Here is a 12,933-nt window from a genome sequence, read left to right as displayed (position 1 = left end):
AGGGGAGGTCGAAACTCGCATCAAACTCTGCCATTTTGATCTGTGCTCGCAAAGCGAAAAGAGGCCATTGGAGAAAGCTGCAAAATTTTCCACAATTTTAAATAATATACTGCATACAAGTGAGTATACTCTAGCTAAATTTATTCTTTTTAATTTAACACATAAACTGCAAGTGAAATTTGTGGGATTACTAGAGTAAAAACGGAGATATTTGGGTTAAAAATCGGGCGACGTCCGGGAGAGAAAAAAATGAGGTGGCTTGGGTTTAATAAAATGGTTGCATCTTCTTTTTTTCTTACAATTTTGTTCTAGATTATGGCAGATGAGGATTTATCTCTGAATGAAGATCCTCTGCTAGATACTTTAGATGATGGGAATGATGTGAGTTTATCGGTATGTATTGATTTTTGGCTTGGCTTGATTGCGGTGGGATGGGTGACGCCACATTTCTAACCTCACTTTATCTTTTGATGCAGGAGGATGGAAATATGCAAATTGACCCAGAATTAGAGGCAATAAAAGCACGTGTAAAGGAGATGGAAGAGGAGGCTGAAAAGCTGAAACAGCTACAGTCTGAAGTGAATAAGCAAATGACAATGGGATCACCCACAGGGCTGACGCCCATTCCTCTCTCGCTGGATGAGAAAATGGAAATAGACAATCGGTCGGTGTATGTGGGCAATGTAGACTATGGGGCGACAGCTGAGGAGCTTGAAGCACATTTTCATGGCTGTGGTACCATCAATCGAGTCACAATTCTCTGCAATCGGGCCGATGGGCACCCCAAGGGTTTTGCCTACATCGAATTTGGGTCTAAGGAGTACGTCGAAACGGCACTCGCCATGAATGAAACCCTGTTCCGGGGACGACAGATCAAAGTGATGTCCAAGAGGACAAATCGACCAGGACTCTCAACCACCAATCGTTTCCCGCGGGGTACTTTCCGGGGCCGAGGAGCATCCAGAGCTGGACGCTCCTGCTGCCACACGAGTTTCCGCGGCACGAGACGTCCAATGTAAGTAAGATGCTCATGTCTCTCTTCCCCCTTAACCCCCATTCTAATGCCCATCTAACCCTTTGCAGACGGGGCTATCGTGGTCGGGCTAATTACTATGCGCCATATTGACGGAGGGCCGCCTTGTTCAGCTATTATGGTATGTTTTACGTTATCAGATAGTTTTATGCTATTGTTTTTTTTTATCATTATTTAATTTCCTAATTTTTTCGACTGAAAAATTTGTTACCGCGTGAAATATTAAGTCAAATGGTAAAGAAAAGTAGTATTTCGCGTAATTTTACAAGTTAGACTGTACAGTATTTTTTTGAGTTACTAAAAAAAAAGAAGGTATTCGAGATGATTAAGGTAAACAAAAAAAAAGAGAACATCGAGATTACTTCTCAAAACTCAATAATATTTATCCTTAAAATAGAACAAAAAGCGGGTCTTTTTCCTAGTAGATATGAAAAGCTTTTTCACAATGTGATTATAAATAATAATTATTGTAATGTAGTTAAATAATTTATTACGAATATTTGGTATCACAAGTCATAGAGGATGAACATTATTTTACTATAGCGCCAATCACTGCCATGAATTTGATACAAATCATTTTTTTTCAATAACAACTAAAAAAAATCTCAATATTCGACTAAAACAGTAGGGGAAAGTCGTCTGCCTTCAAACGAAAAATGGAGTTCCAAATTTAAAATTTTTTTCTGAAGAATCCACAAAATGGATTTTATTTTCTACTACACCAAAAAATTCTCTTATTCATTCGGCGTATATGATTACCTCATTTAGCACTTACAAGTCCTCAGTTTTTCTTTCTGAGGAAATTAAAAAAGTGATGTCGATTTGTATGAAGGCAGCTGGCATAGTCTGCCTTCAAACGCGAGGCAGCTGCCTTTAAATGTTTTTTTTTTCACTGAGAATATTGAATCAATAAAACTAAATGGGCTATAAATGATTAGTTTGAAGCCTAACGCACTCACTAAAATCATCACTGCAGTCAAAAGACATTACACAATAACTTTTCTTCACATTTTTCTGAAGCACTGTTTTGCACTTGAAAATTTGGAAGAAAAAGCCATTGAAGTTGAAAATTGTCAACTTGAAACATCCCGGCCGGAGCAAGATAGCAGGTTATAAGTATTTGTATGACGTTCGTCAGAGAAAAGTAGGAGTTCGATTTCACATGTTTTGATGTATGGAAAGATAGGATTTAAAGGCACACGACATTAGCATTTAAAGGCTGCTGCAGGGTGATATTTGCAAATTTTTGCCACCCACAAAAATTGTGTCATCTGAACCAAAATGTATTAACAGAAATATTAAGCCTGATTAACCTTCTATGTGTCACAATGGAAGATTTATTTGTAAAATGATTTTTACTATGAAAAATCACATGATTTGTGGAACATCAAAATTACAGTTTAGAGCTCATTTTCATTTTTTTTTTTTGATCTAGCATCTAGGAAATAGGAGCTAGGCTCTCCATTTTTTGATGATTTGTGAGGATGATGGATAGCTACCTAATAGTTAATAGAATATAATTTATGCTTTTGAGAACAACGAGAAAATCGCAACATTTGAAGGCTGCTGCATTTAAAGGCAGACGACTTTTCCCTTATATTCCATAAAGCATTATTTATCAAAAATTAATTATTATTTTAGTTTTATCGAGTTTTCTGTTTGGCTAGAGATTTGAATGATTCAAATCTTTAGCCCATTATAAAATTATCATAAATGTGTAATTTTTTTTAAGTATCATGTAAAAAGGCATTAAGACAATTTTCTTTCTGACTATAATAATATAAATGATAGATTTCTTACAGCAGTGCATGGCCAATTATTTAACTAAAAATAACCGGGTGGCAAAGCGTCCCAGGCTTAGGGGAAATTGGGGCACCACCAAACACGGGGTACCACCAAACACTGCGATTTTTTAATTAATCGGATATGCGACTTCAGAGGATAAGACCTATAGGAATTTATAGGCACTATAGGGATGCTTGTCCATTGAAGGGATGGTCGAGATAGTCTAAGTAGTTTAGAAATAAAAATTAGTGTTTGGTGGTGCCCCAGTTTCCCTAGATGCTATACTGCAAAGGTACTTTCGCATCATTTACCAATTACCGGTTCTCAACCGATTTGAATCGAAACATATATCTCTCAAAATGTGGTGACCCCAACTGAGGCCACCTTGTTGCCTCTGGATCCAGTTGATGTTGTTTCCTCAATTACATTTTTTTTTGTGAGTTGCTACACTTTTTATTAAGGAAGATTGTTACACTGCCCAATGGCATGGGCTACGTTTACACAGTGACTAAACCAACCTCTTGAATCTAGCTACACTTTTTATACTAAAATCCTCCACTCGCACCCTAATTCTATTCGACATTATTTCCCATGGGAAGGTGTCCGATTAGTGATTCAGGACGAACCTCTAGATAACGATCGTCTGGAGACGATCGTTAAGTTCCTATTAAAATATCCAACTATTCACTTTCGCTATCTCTAGTTTTCTCCAACACTTTCTATATCTTAAGAAAGGGGGTGCCTTATTGAGATGACCGAGGATCACACCTTTTTGATCCTTTGCCATCCTTGTCCCCATTTCTATTCTTCAAAATTTTATGGCTTTCTTGGCGCAAGCTCTAATTTTTTACCACCGTCTCGAAGAGAAAGTAATCTTAAAAGCTTGTCACCATAGATCATCCACTTTACGAGTTTTCCAGGAATATAGGGTGCCTTTGTTTGCTTAAGCCAACAAATGCACCCCCTTTTTGGTCACTCATATCTCGCCCATCGTGATTTTACGAACACCTGCCTAATGGCTTCAAGGTGTTACTTTGTCTCTGGGCTATAAATTTCGTAAGGACTAATTGGATAGAAAAACTCGCGGCGCTAGACATGATCTATCATGTCTCTTCTTGATATTTCACGAAAGAACCAGCGCGATCATGAATATTTGAAAACTGAGTTGTGATGCACAAAATGCGTCACAACAAAAAGATCCCCTAAAATAGTTTTAAAAGTAATAGGATTGATTTTCAGATAAAAATTTTTTATCGGTTATAAGCCGGTTAATTACCGATTCAAAACTGATTAGAACCGGTTTAGTTTTGTCAGAAATTCCAAGACCTTTCCAATGACTCCAAACATGACCCCATTTGCTTAATAAATGCGCTCTCTAGAGCGTTTTTTAGCATTTGACCTTGAAAAACCGTTATTAGGAATGATTCAACGGTATTTTCGTATATGAACGAAATGTTTGCTCTGTAATCTAAAACATATCCAAACATAAAAAAACGCATGACGCGTTTTCGAGCAATTCCAAAATGACAGTTTTGGAGGGGAAGGGGAGGGGTGAGGAAAAATGTGGGGCATGTTAACAATCCTTGGGTCGACTTATTGGGGGGTCCACCGAAAGTCTCTATCTCTAACCGTTTGGCTTCTAGAGCTGATGACAGCCTGACGGACAGACGAACAGCGTGACATTTCTCAGAAATCGTCTGAAACGTGAAGATTTGTCGAGAAAAGTGGTCTCCGGGGGGTGGAAGGTGGAAATTCCGGGGGGGGGGTGAAAAAATCGAGGGATTATACTGCTCTCTCCGTAGAGTTCGAGCAGTAAAATTATAGTCCAACACAAATTACTTATCGTTAAATAACCGGTTGACGACCGATTTCAACAGATTTATAAATCACTCAAAATATTTCCCAAAATACACCTCAGAAGTCATTTAATTAAATTTCGTATAAAAATGATCGGTTATAAACCGATTCAAATTTGTCGGAAATTGCAAGACCTTTCCAACGACTCCAAACATGACCCCATTTGCTTAATAAATGCGCTCTCTAGTGTCTTTTTAGCCTTTAAAAGTGTCTCAAATTTGAAAATAATAATATTGCTGGCACAATATTCTATGAAGGAACTAGGCCTTCCCGCAAGAGGATTTCTAGACATATATTATTATTTTTTCTTGTACGGGACGAAGTTGTCAGTCCCATGCCCGTGAAATCAAGTGCAGTGAAAGCTCACTGGCTGCAATCCGAACACCTTAACGCCAGAAAAATTCCTGGTGGCCTAAAGGTGATTCGAACCCGGGACACTTGCATCATAGAGCTAGTGCTCTACCACTTAACCTATTGAGTACCCCAAATTTGATAATACCCCGTAATAATTCTTATGGACACAATTTTGACTTTTCTGAAACCTTATTTTTTATGATTTTCAGAAACTAAAAAATTTTTTAAATCAATTATGAACCATTGAAAGAGGACTTTCTATTATTTTAAATGGAACTGAGCCTTATAATGTAATTTAGCTTAACGATTAGTTTGTAGAGCTAAATTATATCATGATGATTATATTATATCATGAGGTGCTCCAGTTACATCTGCTGTAGCCTGGAAACGTTAAGGGGAGGTAGGGCACTTTTGAATCGAGGATATCTTTAAAATTGTTTTTTTTTAATCTTATTTTAAAATGGAACTAAACAGAAAGATAAAATAGATGCAACTATCTGTAGACCTATGCAAATCACTTGGAACGGAGTTAAAAATAACTACGCCCGGTCGGTAAAGCCAATCATTCCTGACCTTAGGCACTATGAGTCCCCGAACCCTGACCCAGCCCCTCTTTGCTTCAGTCGGAGTACCTTAGATGGTATTTTTTGCACTTTGAAAACAAGAAATATTGCACAAGGAATTTTGCTGTTTTTTCTCTGACTCTTCACACAGAACTGGCGACAGCAACCAAACGAAAGGTCAAAATGAATTCAAACCTTCAAAATAATATTAGTAAGACTCTGACTGAGGGTACTAAAGCAATTTTAAACAAATAAAACCTTTATTACCTCAGTAAATGCATTTTCTGTAATTCTACGTCTGGAGCATTAGTAAATGCTTTTTATAATAGAGAGATTCAATTAAAATTCTCGTCGCCAATATATTAAAGAATTCTGGCAATGTTTTAAAAATTCGGCATATCATTTTAGTACACTGTTGTACAATAATTTTATGACGCCAAGAATATTGACTGCTTTATTCTGGTGGGGTAGTACGTCTACGTAATTTTGAGATTCAATTAAAATCCTCGTCGCCAATATGTTGTAAAACGCTTTACTTAGAAGTAACAACATTAACTGTTCTACAGTAACTTTATGACATCAGAAATATTATACCCTTTATTCTGGTGGGGTAGCTCATCTACGTAATTTTGAGATTCAATTAAAATCCTCGTCGCCAATATGTTGTAAAACGCTTTATTTAGAAGTAACAACATTAACTGTTCTACAGTAACTTTATGACATCAGAAATATTATACCCTTTATTCTGGTGGGGTAGCTCATCTACGTAATTTTGAGATTCAATTAAAATCCTCGTCGCCAATATGTTGTAAAACGCTTTACTTAGAAGTAACAACATTAACTGTTCTACAGTAACTTTATGACATCAGAAATATTATACCCTTTATTCTGGTGGGGTAGCTCATCTACGTAATTTCGAGATTCAATTAATATCCTCGTCGCCAATATGTTGTAAAACGCTTTATTTAGAAGTAACAACATTAACTGTTCTACAGTAACTTTATGACATCAGAAATATTATACCCTTTATTCTGGTGGGGTAGCTCATCTACGTAATTTTGAGATTCAATTAAAATCCTCGTCGCCAATATGTTGTAAAACGCTTTATTTAGAAGTAACAACATTAACTGTTCTACAGTAACTTTATGACATCAGAAATATTATACACTTTCTTATGGTGGGGTAGTACGTCTACGTAATTTTGAGATTCAATTAAAATCCTCGTCGCCAATATGTTGTAAAACACTTTATTTAGAAGTAACAACATTAACTGTTCTACAGTAACTTTATGACATCAGAAATATTATACCCTTTATTCTGGTGGGGTAGCTCATCTACGTAATTTTGAGATTCAATTAAAATCCTCGTCGCCAATATGTTGTAAAACGCTTTATTTAGAAGTAACAACATTAACTGTTCTACAGTAACTTTATGACATCAGAATATTGTACGCTTTATTATGGTGGGGTAGCTCATCTACGTAATTTCGAGATTCAATTAATATCCTCGTCGCCAATATGTTGTAAAACGCTTTATTTAGAAGTAACAACATTAACTGTTCTACAGTGACTATATTATATCTGACGTATTCTTAAAATCAAACCGCACGCTCTGCCAAATCTATTCTGCTTTATTCGTGATTCATTACAAGTGTTATACAAAGACAAAGTGTGATACATAACTCAATTTGAACTCAGCATCTTTGCAAAACTGAAGTCTTATAAACATCCTAAATGGAATTCAGCATTTTTGTTACGCTGTTAAATTCTAAACAATGATTTGCTTCCTACAATATAACATCAGAAATATTATACCTGTGGAGAATCACCTGGAAATATACATTCCTTTAGTAAATATCTTCAACCGTCTTTTGTCTCTTATTTTTAAGAGATCTCCAATCAATGGAAATTCTATACACCCTTTATTCTAGTGGGGTAGTACATCTACGTAATTTTGAGATTCAATTAAAATCCTCGTCGCCAATATGTTGTAAAACGCTTTATTTAGAAGTAACAACATTAACTGTTCTACAGTAACTTTATGACATCAGAAATATTATACACTTCCTTATGGTGGGATAGCTCATCTACGTAATTTTGAGATTCAATTAAAATCCTCGTCGCCAATATGTTGTAAAACGCTTTATTTAGAAGTAACAACATTAACTGTTCTACAATAACTTTATGACACCAAGAATATTATACGCATTATTCTGGTGGGGTAGTTCGTCTACGTAATTTTGAGATTCAATTAAAATCCTCGTCTCCAATATGTTGTGAAACGCTTTATTTAGAAGTAACAACGTCAGCTGTTCTACAATAACTATGACACTGTCGTGGTGCGTAGTAGAGAGTATCCTGATGTTCCTTAAATGTCTCACTTAAAACACCATTTTACTTTTATAACTCTTTATTCGCACTTGATCTAGACAATCACTAGTTCTAACACGCGCTGCTCAGTCGGAAAGTCCACTCGCACCATCGTTCTCCCAATCACCTGAATGGAATCGGACGTAAAAGACTTTAGTTTGACAGAATATTCAAGTAGTTTACAATGAGAAAACTTAGCTTTAAAATCCTGGTATGACAATAGTGATGGTCCTGCTCCGGTGTCGATTTCCATTGGAATCTTCTGCCCCTCAATAGACATCGAGACAGTTGCCACAGGAGACACAGATCCAGTCACCTCCAGAATCCGCTTAACCTTCTCAGAGTTTCCAGACTTTTTGGATTGTGTGCACACTTGACTAGTATGCCCCTCCTTGTTGCATGAAAAACACGTCCAATCTTTGGCTGGACAATCCTCAGGATCATGTTGTTTCCTGCCACACCGACGACAAAGCTCCTTTTGACTTTGGGCCTTGCTCTGACTGCGTTGGGTGTTTTGTTGTTTCTTCTGAGTTGTTTTTCCTTCACGACGATTGAAGTTTTTTTTTCTGTGACACCTTCTTGACGGAATTGTCACCATGGATAGCCTTTTCTTCTTGAAAAGCCATCTCCAAATTGAGTGGTAACTCACACAACTCAGGAAAAGTGTTTTTCTCGGACGCAAGAAGTTGTTGTTGGATTTTTTCGCTCCTTAAGCCCGCCACAAATCGATCGCAAAGACTGTCTTCTAGCGCAGACTCTCGCAGTTTACCCGCGTTACTAATGACACCTGGTATGAATTTGCCGAACTCGCATGTCTCAGCTAAGCCTCTCAGCCGGAGAATAAAATCACTAACACTCTCTCCCGCCTCTTGCTGTGCGCGATGAAATTTGAATCTCTCTGAGCGGATGTTGCTCTTCTTCAAGTAGTGAGATTCAAGTAACTGCAAAAGCTCCGTAAGAGTTTTTTTGCTTGGCAAGACAGGAAATGCCAACTTTTTCAGCGTCTTGTAGGTATCACCGGGAATATTTGCGATTAATGTAGCCACTTGCTTGTCTAGAGGTGTTCCTGCAGCCACGAAGTATTGCTCCACGCGGTCTTTCCAACCGATGACATCATCTTCAGGATCTCCCGATGGGAACTTACCACAACCATTTGCATGTGGTACCGCCGATTGCGCGCCAGCCGTTGAAGACCCGGAAATATCTTTTTTATCATCGGGCATCTTTCAAAACTTTATTTTCTACCGTCGCCACTGACGTATTTCGAGTGGACACGCGTTATTAGAAAACCGGAAGTAAACACTGTGACTTGAGGAAAAAGCTTTTATTGCGACACTTGACTTGACTTGACGAACTAATCTGTTGAGGGCTGGGCGGCAAAGAGGAAGATGGCAGCATCCTTCGCTCTTTTATAGCCGCGCTCTCAAACCCCCTCCAAGAGGATCTCTTTCTCTCTCTCGGAGCACTCTCTCACATTGACTTCTACATTTTCAAACCTTACACTACATAACTTCTTAACTCCTTGAGGATCATAAACACACTGATTGACCGATGGTCTTTCTTTGGATATTTGCGCGAGCTTCTCACACGCGGAGTGCTGACTACGCGTCTATCAACCCTCGCGTGTGGTAAGCTGACGTTGCATTTACATGCGCACAGGGTGCCTCAAGTTATTTAGTTTAGTTACTACAACACCAAGAATATTATTGAATACTTTTTTCTTACTGTTGTTTGGTCAGTCTTATTTGATGATCTTTTATTTTTTTGTCATTCTCCAAGTGAGAATTTCTCCATCGAACTCTTTTTAATTCCTCTTTGGTCTTGATCTTCTTCAACTTCCATAAATTATCTTCGCAGAGTGATCCATAAAGTATGGATCATTAATTACAGATCATCTCAAATTCCTTCAAATATTTTTACAGAGTGATCCATAAGATTTGGATCACTACATAACTGTCAAACAGTAACTTTGTGTTGACCCCAACTGAGGCCACCTTGTTGTCTCCGGATCCAGATGATTTTTTTTGTCAATTAAATAAGGTAAAGTACCCTTACTCGACCGGGTTCCTCTATTCGACCGGTGGGTCAATTTTTGAATATTTGATGGTGAATTTCATCAATTTCTATGAATTTGTCACTGATTCGTATTATTTAAAGAATAATTGACCTATTAATGTTAGATCATACACAAAATATTATAGCAAATATAATTAAATTGAATAAATAAATCTACCGGTCGAATAGAGGAACCGGTCGAATAAAGGGTACTTTACCTTACTTTTTAGATTGAAGGATTTAAATACTTTTTTGAAGGATACACTACCCAGTGATCTGGGCTACGTTTACACTATACGAATATTCGAAAACTGAGTTGTAATGCACAAAATGCGTCAAAACTGACAACGACTTTATGACACCAGAAATATTGCACACAATTCTGGTGAGATAGTTTATCTACGTAATTTTGATAGAAATAAGATGAATATACCAAATACAAATTCCACAAAGAATATTTCTGAAAATATTGGAGATAATCACCTTTGGGATTACAATCGTCTGGAGACAATCGTTAAATTCTTACCCTTCAAGCTTCCAATAGAATATTACCCGGAAGAAGTAATAAATTTCTCAAGACGTTTCTTTCAGAATGTCTCTTTGCTTTTCACCATTGATCATGATTATTACAACGACAACCACCTTGTAAGACAAACCAGGGCGAATAGTTCTGTTTGATTTTGGAATGTGATCCCACTGTGTTCTCTTGTTTTCCTTATCTATTGGGTTCTCACAAATGTTGTGTTTGACTTCTTCACCATTTATTTGAAGGGTTACCTGTAAAGATTAGAGAATGTATTGACGATAAAAATGACCTTCGCTTGACCTTTGAAGAGGATTGTTTACTTGAAAATTATGGCACTCAGAATAAGAGTGAACTATTTTAGAGCAGATTTCGACATATTGATTTTGCTCTGAGCATTTTAGTAGTTAATAGCTCGAACCAGTAATTGTTTTAGATAGAACAGTTAATCACTCAAGTAAGAATTTGAAATATTAAAAATAATTAAATTCTTGGGATTTTACCATTTAAGATTTTCATTGGCAACTGCACTGCTGTAGTTCTAACTCAAATGATTTTTTTTGTTTATGACTGCAAAATAAGCCTGAATTGATTAGTTTTAGTTGGATATTTTTAAATTTGAAATGCTCTATTAATAAAAATAATTTGTAACAATGCAAAAAAAAAAACATAAAATAGGCGATTTTTTTGTAATATATCCTCGTACCATACTGATTTTGTGGTATCCAAATGAAAAATATTGTTGCATCAAAATGATGTTCTCTTTTGTATTAGGAAGTAAATATATCGTCACTTGAATTAGCAATAGTTCTATTTGCTATTCTTATACACATTTTGTTGGTTCAAGTGAGATATATAAATTTTTGATCTTATGATTTTTTTGAAAACGATATCCTTAAATTTTATTTTGACAAACTCTTGTTTTTTTTTAGTTTAAAATTTGATGTAATAATTTTTCTACTGAAACATAGACACTTCATAAAATTTAAATAAAGACCAAAATTGTAGATTTTTCTTGTATTAAAATTAGGTAAAATTCTATAAATCTGACTGTTAAATTTCATAAATATACATTTATATATTTTTTTAATTTGCGTGTTTTCTTTGGGACTTCTGAAAAAAAATTAGAAACTCAAGCAAATCTACCCTTTTCCCTATGTCTACTTTTCCCTAGCTTCATTTGATTGAGTTTTAAATTTTCTTCTTTTCCATTAATATATTTTCAGATTATATTTTACTGTAAAAAAAAGAAAGCATTTTCAAAAAACATTATTCCCTGAAAAAAAGAGACAAAACAGAAAATAAATCAGCAAAAAAAAAGTTAAATGCCTAAGATGCATTTTTGCCAAAAGAGATCAAAGAAACTATAATGTTTTTTGAACAACACACAAAAAAAAGAATGGGAATACAAAAAAAAAAGACTTGAAAAAAAATTACCAGAGAAGAGAAAGGAAAAAAAAGAGAAAAGATGCCAGAAAAAAGAGGAAAAAGAAAAAGAACAAAAAAGGCATGAGGAAAAGAGAAAAAAAAAGATGAAAATGCTGGAAAAAAATGATGACTCAAAAAAAGAACATTCAGTCGGAAAAAAAATGCAAAAAAAGGTAATCATAAAAAATTACATTAAAGAAAATATGCATAGAAGCAGTTGGTGGAAGTTTCAAATAAAATTAATATGATATGCTTGATAAAAAGACTTGTTTACTTATTTGTTTTGGACCCTTCCTTTCGTTGTTTTTAACCCTTTAAGGACGATTGGAACACCGGTGTCCCATAAAGAAAATAATTTTTCCTGACTACATAAAGTTATTTTTTCCTTATGTTTGTACGTAATTGCAAAATAGAAGATTTAAGCAATCTAGGATATTTTTTGGAAGTCTCCAGCTATTTTCTATTACTAAATTTTTAAGCTCAAAAATGACGAATTTTCAAATTCTCATATTGAAAATTGATTTTAATTATTTTTTATACTTCCAATTTTTTTTAAGCAAAACCGTTTTGGGAAAGGAAACTACAATACTCAAACATAATATTTTTCTTTAGATTGAAAATTATCATTCAATAGTATTGTCAGAAAATTAAATTTAATATTTAAATTTTTAGGCTATTTTTGTCTCTATCGCTCATAGATGTAAAAAATACACCGAGTCACTCTGTTGGCTTTTCGAAGGCCAGATATGAGACCTTTTATTGGTTTTGTTCCTTGGTTTCATTTTTATTGCTGATTTTCGGTCCGCGAAAACTGTCTCGTCGTTAAAGGGTTAAACCAGAATTGTAATGAAAAAGGAGAATTCAAAGGTAAGTAAAATTTAACGGTATGGACATAAATTTCTCTAGTGTGTAGCTGGATCTAGGGTATTGCTCAACGCACAATAACTTTTGTTTTGTAAACATGTT

At 35.5% G+C, this 12,933-nt stretch overlaps 1 protein-coding gene across 3 annotated transcripts; it reads left to right on the top strand.

The window, feature by feature from the left end:
* Window positions 1-26: 26 nt before the first annotated feature.
* On the top strand, window positions 27-12,230 carry LOC129800341 (polyadenylate-binding protein 2). 3 transcript variants are annotated; one of them, XM_055844661.1, is made up of 5 exons: window positions 28-119; window positions 313-393; window positions 477-1,015; window positions 1,084-1,154; window positions 11,766-12,230. In XM_055844661.1, exons 2-4 carry the CDS (start codon window positions 316-318, stop codon window positions 1,124-1,126), a joined length of 660 nt encoding a protein of 219 aa, XP_055700636.1. In that variant the 5' UTR covers window positions 28-119; window positions 313-315; the 3' UTR covers window positions 1,127-1,154; window positions 11,766-12,230. The 3 variants fall into 3 exon arrangements, with proteins under 3 accessions (XP_055700638.1, XP_055700636.1, XP_055700637.1); XM_055844662.1 differs by lacking the exon at window positions 11,766-12,230 and adding an exon at window positions 11,472-11,629; XM_055844663.1 differs by lacking the exon at window positions 11,766-12,230 and having other exon boundaries at window positions 27-119; window positions 477-1,019; window positions 1,084-1,149.
* The last annotated feature ends 703 nt before the right edge of the window (window positions 12,231-12,933 follow it).

Source organism: Phlebotomus papatasi, chromosome 2 (assembly GCF_024763615.1).
Source record: "Phlebotomus papatasi isolate M1 chromosome 2, Ppap_2.1, whole genome shotgun sequence".
Taxonomy (NCBI): domain Eukaryota; kingdom Metazoa; phylum Arthropoda; class Insecta; order Diptera; family Psychodidae; genus Phlebotomus; species Phlebotomus papatasi.
Note: the sequence above shows the minus strand (reverse complement) of the source record. Positions and strands in the feature narration are given on the sequence as shown.